This window comes from Manis pentadactyla, chromosome 5 (assembly GCF_030020395.1).
Source record: "Manis pentadactyla isolate mManPen7 chromosome 5, mManPen7.hap1, whole genome shotgun sequence".
Classification (NCBI taxonomy): domain Eukaryota; kingdom Metazoa; phylum Chordata; class Mammalia; order Pholidota; family Manidae; genus Manis; species Manis pentadactyla.
This window is the reverse complement of record NC_080023.1, coordinates 11,771,037-11,783,156: the sequence shown is the minus strand read 5'-3', so window position 1 is coordinate 11,783,156 and position 12,120 is coordinate 11,771,037. Positions and strand designations below refer to the sequence as shown.

Sequence of the window (12,120 nt, the reverse complement as noted above, 5' to 3'; positions counted from 1 at the left end):
AAATTCAGCATCTAGTTCAGTGCATGGCATATGGTGGGTGCTCCATAAATGCTTGCTGGATGAGTGAATGAAAGCGTGAGTGAGCATATAGGAGAAACTGAGGGAGGGAATGAGGGATTGAAAGCTAATGAGGCTCAGAGGAGGTGGAGTGAATGAAGGTTAGGAGGAATTTTACACTCAAGACTCACATCAAACAGAAATATGAATAGACAGGCTGCTGGGCTCGTAACCCCAGGAGCCACATGGATTCTTGATTTCACTTCTGAGCAGGCAGGGTGGAGGGGGAGTCTGCCTTGCACCACTGAACTGCTGCCCAGCACTGACTCACCTGCCTTTTGTCAAACAGGTTCCCACCAAGCCGAAGCCATGAGGACCTGTAGCCTCACCCTGCTGTCCTTCCTCCTTCTACCTGCACATGTGTTCTTGGCGGAGGGCAGAAAGGAAGCAAAGAATAGACATGTCAGCAAATCCACCCCGGGGGATAATCTGCACACTGTAGTCAAGACCGATGTTGAGAAAAGAAGGCAGCCACCCAAGCACCTGACCAAAGGCAAATTTGTCACTCAAGACCAAGCCAACTGCAGATGGGTGGCGACTGAGCAGGAGCAGGGCGTCGCCCTGAAGGTCGAGTGCACTCGACATGACAACAGGTTTTCCTGTGTCTTTTCTGGCAACCCAACTTCTTGCTTAGAGTTAAACAAAAATAACGTCTATTGGAAACAAATTGGCCGGAACCTGCGCTCTCAAAAGGCCATCTGTGGGGACTCCAAGAGTGTCCTGAAGACCAGAGTGTGCCGAAAGAAGTTTCCAGAATCCAATCTCAAGCTAGTGAACTCCACTCTGATTAGGAATAAGAAACCCAATCAAACGTCATGGGAGCCCTCTCCCCTGGAGCACAGCAAGGTCAAAGGGAACACACCCTCCGGCCCTGTGGGGACCCAGACCTCAGCAACCAATGACCCCAAGTGTGTGGAGGACCCAGACCTGGTAAATCAGAGGAATTTGGCCCTGGAGTACTGTGGGGAGACCTGGAGCTCTTTCTGCAAATTCTTTATCACGATGGTACAGGGCAGTTCTTGTTAATGAGGTCAAAAGAGAACAGAGTCCATTAGGAGGCGTCATGTCAAAGCCCTTCAGTACGTGTAAAGTTCTCCAAGTAAGATGAACATTTATGCTATGGGAGTGTAGTGGAATATTTAAACAGATTTTATAATATTTGTTTTTGCGTTTTGGAATTTGCTTTATATTCATTTCCTTAGACTTGGTTTTCAGAGGTTTTTTTTACCTCAGTATGTTTTCCTTGGCCCATAAAACTATGTGAATATGTGCAGCAAGGACCAGTCTTGGAGCTAATAAGCCAGAGTGGTGATTTCAGTGCAATGCACTTTCTACAGAATTAACAAAGATAATAAAGCTCTGGGAATTTTTCAGAAATATGTTCAACCAACATTTTTTTTTGGTTTCAGTCTGCTTAGTTTCAATGAACTCATAAACATGCCCTCGTATAGTAGGAAAAATACCTAAGGAATAACTTCCTCTTTCCCACCAAACCTAAGCCGTCCCCAAAGGTGACCCATTCCAGAATCCCTATTTATACTCTCATCCATTGATCCAGTGTTTAGTGTTTACTGAACTGTAATAATTCGGATGCCTGATTTCCAGTGGGATACCTGGGGCTGTTGTGATTAAGACATTTATCAGAGCCTCACAGATGGTAAGAGGGGAGGCAAGATTTGAACCCAGGATGTCTGTAAGCCAAGCCTTGGCTTGCAGGCTGGAGGAACATCCTCCACTGAGTGACTCATGTCCGAGCCGCATGTCATATGCAGGACCCTGGACCCTGAGGAGCTCATTTCTGGCCTGGGTAAGTACAATGCCCTGAAACAAGCTCCAGAGGAAAGGGGAAGGCAGCATGGAAAACCAGAGAGGAGGCACGAACTACTGGAAGGGCTCAGGTTGAACTTCATGAAGGAGGTATTACTGGAGCTGGGTTTTTGGAAAGAGTGTCTTTCCAAAGTGGAGGTATTATAGCCAAATGACAGCATGTATGAAAGCAAAGAGATGAGAAAATCCTAGCAGATGAGAGCAGCTGCATGCCTAGAAGTAGGGAGATGCAGGAACGACTCTGCTATTAATCATTTACATGTTAGTAAGAAGGATCTAAAAGTGTTTTTATTCCAGAGTTGGAGAGGGAGGATGATGTGTCCCCAATTCCTTGTCATAATTCCACCAACAGCCAAAGGTGAGGAGCAGGAGCTGGTCAGGCAGTGTTCTGCAGTTTCTCGGTGGTAGGAAGGACTAGTGGGTCAGGGGAAGAGTGGCCTTTTTCTTACACAGAACAACCTACTTGGACTTACACTGAGGGTTGTTGGCAGCCAATCCAGTGTGACAGCCTCAGAGTAACACTTGGATGCCATCATTCACATCCTCAACACTAACACTCTCACTTGCTGTGTGCCGTGGAGTATGCATATGTTCACTCATGCGACACATACTTTATTGAGCACCAACTCTGCCAGTCTCTGCTCCAGGGGCTGCAGGTGCGGCTTGCTCAGGAGATGGATGCACTGCCCCGGGAACAACCAGTGAGGAAAGTGGAGGTAAACTCAGGAATCTACATGTAATGGAGAGGAAAGTAAAGGAGGAGAAGGAACTAAAAGTGATGGAGGGTAACCAGCTTTAGGTGAGGCGGTCAAGGGAGGCCCCTCTGTGGAAATCACTTTGGAGCCTATAGTTAATGAAGTGAGGAATCAAGCCAGGTGTCACTCTGCGTTAAGAGTGTTCCAAATGGAGAGGGCGTTGAGTACAATGCCCTGAAATTAATTAATCAGCTATGAGCTCCTACTATATGCCAGACATGATTCCAGGGGAGGAAATAGCAAACAAAAAGTCTTTCTTCTCTTGGTGCTTATAGTCCAATGAATAGATCCTGCTTCATGTGTTCAGAAACATCAAAGGGTGCAGTGTCATTGTAGGACAAGCCCCAGCTCCTGACCTGTGAACCTCACCTCACTCCCAAGGGAACTGAACCAACATTCCAGACCTTCCCAAGCTCCTCTTAGCCACACCACAAGAAGGACGTTTTCCCTTAATGTCCACACTGATTGTCTGCCCTGTGGCCACCTCCCCATTCATTCAGACATCTTAATTCCCCATAATCCTGAGATAAGAAAAGACTTGAAAACTTCCAGGGGCTGTTGAATAATAATCTTGTTTGATGTGTGTGGTATAATCATTGGAGAATCGACCAGACTAGTCCCAAAGCCCTCTTCAGATACCTTCCAGCCCATGAAGGTGATGTTTCTTCTAGTTCCCTCATGCCCTTTGGCCACTGGCTGAATTGGGAGGAGGTTTCTTTCCAACATGCTGGAGTCGCCTGCACCTGGGCTAGAGGTCTGCCTTTGCCACTTCCCATCCAAGGCCTCTGTGCAAGTTATTTAACTCATCTGAACTACAATGAGCTCATCCCAACAATTGGGGATAATGAGACCCACATTTAAGAGTTGTTATAAGACTCACATTGGTCAATAAATCTAATGCCAACCACAAACTCAGTAGGTATTCAACACAAGTAACCGTCTGAAGCCCACAGCACAAGACTGGTTGTAGAGAGAGAGTTAAAACATTCCTTATGTAAACTCTTTAAAAGTATGAGGGCTGCTAAAACAATAAGCAAAGCCAATACAATAAACAATGATCATCGATCACCTCAACTCAGTTTCCGTAACTACCCTGTCTAGTAGGTGTTCTCCTCATTTTCTAGATGAGTACCTGAAGTTCAGAGAAGCTGAGCTGCTTGCCGGGATAGAAAGCCTATAAATGGCATAGCTTGTAAGTGGGAAACCCAGATGGGGGTCCCCAAATACTTCCTGCCTTCCTACACCTGATGAGAGAAGAGTGACATTTGTGGCCCTCCGACACAGGCCGAGCCATAAGGTGAGCAGGATACATCAGTTCCTTGCACATCGACATCCCCTTGTATGTTCTTACAAAGAGAAAACTCCAGAAGGTAAAGCTTCCATTCACGCTGAGCCTTCCATCACAGTCACATGCTGAGGGGACATTTTAAAAACACAGTAAAAAAATTGTAAGACACAACATAGACCTTTACCTTAGCTTCTGTCCAACTTGGAACCCCATATTTTTTTTGAGGGCTTTCTGGATATGAAGTGGTAGAGCCAGTTTTGCGTGTGTGTCCTTACGATACGACTCCCCTTGATACTAAGAGGTAGGGAATTTTCAGGGAGGTAAGAGGTGCTGAAGGATGGCATGACTGCATCCCCTAAAGGCGTTCAGCACTGGGATTGTCTCACGTTCCTCATGAAACTGCATCTCAGCAGTCAGAGGGCCTTGCCTTCTGGCAGCCCAGGGCTCTGTGTGGTAACTCACAACCACACTAGCACTGACTTGAATCTCTGGAATCTTGGCCATTTCACCTGGCCTCCTACCCATCTACTTCCTTCCCAGCCTCCCTCCAAAGTTGTCTTCAGCAGAGCAAGGAGAGGAGGCAAAAGTGTTCAGGGCTAACAAGAACAAGACCAGCTATCTGCATTCTTGGTTCTCACAATGAACCATTTACAATGCTCATCTGAAAGGTCTCACACAAAAATATTGCATGAACAATATGCAAGAAAACATTTTTTGGGAGCCCTGCTAAAGTGAGGGATCAGGGTGGAGGATGGGTAAGAAGATTCTAGAGAAAGGCTGTTTTGGGACCTGCCAAATGTGAGGTGGGGTTTCCAGGGGGAGTTTTCATCAGGTAGTTGGATATGTGGGTAAGAACACAGCAAAGATGGTCTCCATCTTGTCTATCACTATAGATCTCACACACAGGACACAGCCCAGTGCATAATAGATCTTCAATAAAAACTAGTTGAGTGAATAAAAGAGAAGGCAAGAAATTATGGCAGAGGCAAAGATAATGGGCTTCAGAATAAAAGAAACTGGCCTCGAGTTTCTAACTGTGTTACCTGAGACAAGTTATGTTCTTGTCTTAGCCTCAGGTCCCCATCTATAAAATGGGTCTAAGAGTATAAACAGACTCTCATCAAGATTTGATTAAAAATGAATGAATGAATGAGTGAATGAGCCAGTTAAGTGAGAGAAAGACAAGGTGATTTTCTAGAAATGCCACTCAGTATGTACCATGCCAAGGGTCTGCCTATCAGGTGGAGCCTGGCTGCTCTTAATCCCCTTCCCAAGACCACCCTCTACTTAAGAAGGGTCCTTAAGGCCTCCCACCCTTGTGGCCTGTGTGCAGAAGCACTGTCCATGCAGTAAGAGGAAGATGAAGACAAAGGTGCTTCTTCAGGGCAACCTTGGAGACTTTCTTCACCAGCCCACCAGGCCACCCCCCGTGGCCCCGCCTCCTCACCCCTCTCTCCCGGCGGCTGGAGAGCTCCAGGGCCCTGTGCCCCACCTGCTCCCTGGGCCCTCTCCTCAAGTGTCACTGGGTCATATGCCGTCTGCCTGCCCGCAACTCCCACCTCTACAACTCCAGCCAGACCTCTAGCTGCTCCCTCAGCCTTGCTACCTAGAGACCCCAAAAGTACCCTACCCGTCACATGTCCGAAAGCACTGCTGACCGTGCCCTCAGGTCCGGCTACTCCCGCCTCCCACGTTCCCTCCCAGCTCAGCTCATGGCAGTGCCATCCTTCCAAGTGCTCAGGTCAGAACCCCTGAAAAGCCATATGTGATTCTTCTTCTCTTGCATATTTAATTTGTCTACAAGTCCTGACATCTCTACTTTTAGAAAATATTCCAAAACACAGTTTTTGTTACCTAATCACCACCAGCCTGGTCCGTGCCTCCTGCCTCTCCTACCTGGGTCACTGTAATGGTGTCCTGACCTGTCTCTCTGCTGCTGGCCTTTCCTCCTGTGGTCTTTTCTACCAGAGCAGCTGGAGAGATTCCTTCCAAAGTGCAAAAATGATCACCTCACTCCTCTGCTAAAACCCTTCACTGGCTCACCACCTCTCCCAGAGTAAATGCCAGATATTTTCGAGGTGCCTTGCAGAGCCCTATGTGTCCCAGGTCCCTCACTTCTTTCTGACCTTACCTTGCATGCTGTGACCCCTGGGTTACTCTTCTCCAGCAGTGCTGGCCTTGCTCTGCTTGGAGTTCACCCTGCACCCGCTGCCTCAGGCCCTTTGCACTAGCTCTTCTGTCTACCTTGCTTCTTTCTGATCTTTCCTTAAGTGTCACCCTAGACCCCAGCCCTGCTTTATTTTCCTTCATACCACTTGTCCCTACCTGACATGCTACATTTACCTGTCTCACTTGTTTATTGCCTTACTTTCTGTCTGTTCTTAGAATATAAGCTCCCTGAGAGCAGATTTTACTTCAGTCACTGATATTGCATTGCCGTTTTATACAAAGCCTGGATCTCAATACATATTTACCTCTATTTTGAAAACAGATTTAACCACAAGAGAATCATTTTCCTGTTAGACAACCCTCAGCCCCAATTCCTGTTCCAGAAATGTGATTGAGGTTAAATTGTTTCCCCTTACTTATTAATAAGTCTCAACTTCCTTATCTGGAAAATAGTACTCAGAAAACTCTTCTTACAAATTAAACAAGTCAAGGAACATAAAGTACTGGACTCTCTGCTCGGAACATGGTTGTCAATTAAAAATATGTTAGTTGTTCTTGTCTTGTTATGATTATTGCTACTATTGAACATCATGCTTTCCAAAGGGCATGATGCTACCTATTCTCTAGGCTATAAGATAGAAGGTCTGTCTCTCTCCCAGCTTATGTGCCTTTAGTTACAAAGACCCTCTGTTTGTGACTTCTATTCCACTAACCTTTTTAGAAAGAGGCCTTTAACTCTATGAAGATGCTTTGAAACAATAAAAATTGGAGTAAAACAGGTGATAATAACAACCCCCAGGTAATATGATTGCCAAGAACATGAAAGAGGCACCAGCCAAGGGAGAGCCAGGGGCTACAAGAAACTGGGCACAGAGATATTGGCCAGGGTTGAGCAAGGTTGCCTTCTCTGGGAGGCAGAAACGAAAGGGCCCTGTTTTCTAGGGGGCTCCAGTTCTGCCCAGCAGGCTTGCAGCTCTTTGAGCACCTCCTCCAGGCAGGCTGAGGGAGGTGGGGTGGCAGGCAGAGGAGCCAAGCAGTTACAGGCAGGGTGGCATGGAAGTACAAGCATGGACCCTGGCTGCAGAGATGTGGGTTTGGGTCCTAGATCTGTTAGTCACTAGCTGCAGGAGTCTGGGCACGTTCCCTAACATTTCCAAAACTCAACTTCATGCAACAAGGGCTACTGAGTGCCTCTCACGTGCTGGTCACTAGATGCAACAGGATAAGCAACCAGAACTGCCAGTGTTTATGGGGCATGTATTGGAGGCCGGGCACTGCTCTACACATGTGCATCACCTCATTTAACCCTCACAGCCTTCCCAGGAGGAAGCTGGGGCCGAGGAAGTTAAGAAACTCTCCTGGTGTCATAGCTAGTATCAGAGATGGAAGTCAAGTCTGAGCAGTCGGGCTCCAGGGCCCATGCACTTGACCACCGTAGCACTTTCCAGAAGCTGGGAACTCCAGTGTAAACGTGTCTCTGGGATGCATGCAACGCTGCGGGGTGTGGGGTGCGGGGTGCTGCAGTGCATATAGCTGCAGATGGAGCTGGCAGACAGGGGCCCAGGAGTCAGAAGGTCGGAGAAAGGTTCCCTGAAGAGATGATAACTAAGCTAAAGCCTTTAGGGAGTGGGGGTTACCTGGGCAAACCAACTGTGTGCAGAGAGTGGCCCAGGTGGGGCTGTGGGGGGTGCTCTCCCAACTGTAATAATGAAAGGGCCCAGGTCTTGACTGGCAGTCTGGACAGCTCTGGGATGCTCTACTTTGGTCCCTCTGCCTGCTATTGAAGACAGCACCTTTAGGTCTGGGGGTGCTCTGGGGACCTTCCTACGGATAGAACAGCCCCTGCCATGGCTGCTCCCACAGCTAGGTGCCCATTGCAGCCACTGAAAGGAAGCACACTCGGCCATGGGAGCGCCTGGTGAGCAGGGCATGAGCCAGTTGGCTCCCCTTTGCTCTTGGGATTTAGCATTGACCTGACACATGGTGATTGCTCAATGAACAGCAGTGTCAACCTTGGCAACGTCAATAGGTTGGGCCAGGAATTCTCTTGGCAGAGAATTGTCTTGTGCATTTTAGATGTTTAGCAGCAGCCCTGGACTCAACTCCCGAGATGCCTGTAGCAACTTTCCCCACATGTGACAGCCAAAAATACCTCCAGAAATTACTAAATGTCCCCTGGAGACAAAATCACCCCAGTAGAGAACAATGGGGTCATAGGGAAGTTGTAGCACCTTCTCGATTCACCTAGATTCATTCAACAGCAGGCATACTTCTGGAGGATGGGAGGCAGACAGACGGCCGGTGCCAGAGTGAAGTCTACCTGCATGGTATGTGGAGAAAACAGACCCCCTGTGAGCATAACATGCAAGACGGGAATTTGTTTGTTACTCAGTTATCTCTGGTGTTTAGAATTATGCATCTTATTTTGCGCTGAATGCAAATCAACGACTTTCTCTAGTGCTAAACCAAAAAAAGGCCATAAAGGCAATTTTGACTATAATCCATTTTTACAAATGCAGGCACTGACTCTAGAAACTGACTGCCATGTGCAGTGTGACTCAGCGGTGGCACTTTTGTAGGGAATGCAGTAGGAAGTAGTTTCCAAAGTCAAGCGACAACACCCACTGAAAGCAGCAGGGGGAGGGGCCGCTCTACTTACAGTGGGATCCCAGAGCACCTAGGGCCCCTCAGGCCTGGAGGAGCTGGCTTCCTGCATCCCCTCCCACAGGTGCTCTGCAACTGCCTTCCTGGAACTGGTGTGGGGTTTGCTCTAAGCCAAGTACCCCAGGGCAGGCTGGGGTGCGGCGGGAGCAGGAGGCCGAGAACCCAGATGGCCACCCCAGAGCAGACACCCCTGTCGTCAGAGAGGCCCGCGGCCGGAGCAGTCAGACCCAGGGACGGGCAGCACCAGATGCAGAAGCAGGCGTGAGGGCAGATGGGACAAAACGGTCATTTTTGCGATGCTTCCTGTGCTGCTAAGGGTAGTGATTCCCAACCCTGGCTGCAGGTTCGATTCCCCAGGAAGGGGGGTGGCTCTAGGAGACCCAATGCCCTGGCTGCTCCCAGACCAATGACATCAGAATTACAGAGGGGCGGACAGGGAATTTTTCAAGCCCTGAGGCTGAATGCCATGTGCAGTCAAAGATGAGACCCACTCAGCCAGGCACTATTCAAAGGGCTTCCCCTGCACCATCTCATTTCATCCTCACAACCACTCTATTGTCAAGACTGGCCTACAGATGAGGAACCGGGGCCCAGGGAGGTTCATCACTTGCTGGGGTCAGAGTTGGTATGCGGCTGACCCTGGAATCTCCCGGGCAGCCCACCTCCAGAGCCACACTCCCAGGAATAAACACAGACAGGAAAGCAACCGCCGTGCCACAGAAAGAGCAGGGCCCTGGCTTTGAATCCCACTTCTGCCCCGAGCAGGGGACCTCAGGCACGTCATGTCATCCCTGATTCTTTCAGCTTCTTGTCTGCAAGATGGGGGAGTGTTGTCATCTTTACAAAGGATTCAATGAGAGTTTATGAAGCTCCTTACAGCGTTTCTGCTGCATAGTTTGGTGCTTGGTTAGTTATCCTTATTCTCAGACCACGTGGCCAAAAATGGGTCAGCAGCTGGGACAGCAGAAGTCAAAAGGGGGTATCCCTTGAAACAAAAGGCATTACATGCTGAAGGGAAGGCATCAAGAATGAAATTCAAAGGCCAAATTGAGGCCGATTCCAGGAGGGAGGACCAGTGGTCCAATAGTCAGAGAACATGCCAGAGGGCACAAGGCCAAGCCAGCTGGGGGCATGAAGGGGCCCCTCTTTCATCCCTATCCCCCCACCCCCACACCCCTGATCATGGTAACTCTGCATCAGCTAAGTGTGGAGGGTTTGAGCCCACCCCCATCTCCCTTAGCACATACTTAGCACCCCCATTTCCCCACCCATACTCATTTCCTGCCAAGCCCTGCTGGGCAAAGGTTAACAGATAACTGGCATTTGCTAAACAGAAGCTAAGGTGTGACTCTTCTCACCTCTCTAACCCAGTGCATGCACGACCTTCAGCCCGGGGAGCATTCATTTTAAAAGGGACATTCAAGGAAAAAAGAGAAGGAGTGAGGCAAAAAGAATGCGCCCTTCATGTTTTATCATTCAAAAGTCATACACAGACATAATAACAGGAACAGACCAGCCAGAAAGTGCAAACAAGTATGGAAGAAAGAACACAACCCCATCCACTGGGACAGCCCTGTTCCTCCTTAGGCACATGTGAAAATTAAAATATTTTTAATTGGATTATAGTAGCACATGCTTTTATAACATTTTTATTTCAGCTAAATTATCACAAACAAAACAAATCATGAACATCTTGACTATATGCTTATTGCTACAACATCTGTGATATACTGTAAATCATGGTCCCCCCAGCTGGACAATTAGATCATTCTCAATTGTTCATTATTAGAACGAGGCTGTTAGAAACCATTCTTAAAGACAAATCCTTTTTTTTTTAACATTTAGGATTTTTTTTCTTTAGGATATATTCCTAGAAAGCACACTGTAAGGTCCAAGATTTGCTTTTGAATAATGCTTTTTATTATTGAAAAATTCAAGTGTTCATAATTAAAGAGATGAGTGTAATGAATGTTGAAGTATCCTTCACGCAGCATAAACAGCTCTCAGCTCACGTCCCATCTTGTTTCATCTGTAGGAAGTCCCAATTATCCTCTCCCCTAGATTGTTCTGCAGGAAGCCCTGGACTTACATCATTTCATTCATAAATATTTCAACACATATCTCTAAAAGATAGGGCAAGAGCATGCTCGTTTTTAAAGCTCACAGAGCATATTGCCCAACTGCCTGCCAAAAAAGTTTTGCAACAATTTCCATTCCCACCAACAGTGTAAGAATGTGGCCATTTCTCCTCACTTTTGTCAACTCTGGTTTAACTTTTTGTCAACCGTACAACTAGTGCTGTGTCCGGTTAAGGGAGGGGGGGTGGAATCAAACACACAAAACTAAAGCATATAGTTCAATAGAGGTGATTTTAAGCAGGAAACCGGTTGCAAAGATATTAGAAAAGCTAAAGGGGCAAAAAGGCTTAGTGAGGAGCCTGATGGCCAGAAGATACCTACCAGCAGCCCCAGGGCTAGAGGAACAAAGGGCACAGGTGGAGTGACCAGAGCCCAGGGGCCAGGGCACCAGCTGGAGCTGGGACCCTGGAGGGAGGAGCCTGCTGAGAGGAACCGGAGTTGGCTGCTAGAAATGCCACCAGAAACAGAGAGAAGGAGTGAGGCAATAAGAATGTGCCCTTCATGTTTTATGTCCAAGCCTAACCTGAAACCAGTGGGCAAGGGAGCCTGGGAAATGTGTTTGCTTCAGTACACACACACACACACACACACACACACACACACACACACACCTAAAACAATGCAGCCTTGGAGAGGATGGAGAAAGGATCTGACAGCTGACAGGCCAATGGACAGCCCTCTGAGAATCACCACTGTAGTTTAGCTTTGTTAATTAATATGAGCTATTTATGCACCAAAAAAATATCTGCAAGTCATGAAGGAAGGCATGAGATCGACAAGTATCAAGTGTAAAAGGCACACATCAGAGAGAATGTAAATCAGTACAACCCATTTTGAGAAGAATTTGCCAGTCTCTCGAAATTTAAAATCGCAAGCCCTTTAGCCTAACAGTTTCCCTTCCAGAGACACGCTACATGTACTTGCCTGTAACAGAAATGTGTGTGAGAATGTTCTCTGTGGCATTGTTTATAATAGCAAAATACTGGAAACCACCGATAAATCCACACGTACTGATGAGAAAGCATGAATGAGTTAGCTGGAATGTTTCCTCAGAGATGCAGTTAAAGAAAAACAGGTTAAAACAAAACAAAACAGTTTGTGTATCATGCTTCCACATGTTTGTAAACTAGTATATGTGTGAAATATTTCTCAAGTTGTGCACAGTTTTTTTTTCTCAAATCACTAGCAGCAGATATGACCTTTGAGGAAAGGAAGCAGGAAA

General features: G+C 47.4%; 1 protein-coding gene across 2 annotated transcripts in view; it reads left to right on the top strand.

Annotated features, from left to right (window-relative positions):
* LOC118930162 (fibroblast growth factor-binding protein 1) overlaps positions 1-1,434 on the top strand; it is a 35,287-nt gene extending 33,853 nt beyond the window's left edge. For both annotated transcript variants that reach the window (XM_057502115.1, XM_036921076.2), the window contains exon 2: positions 347-1,434. In XM_057502115.1, the coding sequence (XP_057358098.1) occupies positions 367-1,083 (717 nt within the window). In that variant the 5' untranslated portion in view covers positions 347-366 and the 3' untranslated portion in view covers positions 1,084-1,434. The remainder of the gene's footprint in view (positions 1-346) is intronic.
* The last annotated feature ends 10,686 nt before the right edge of the window (positions 1,435-12,120 follow it).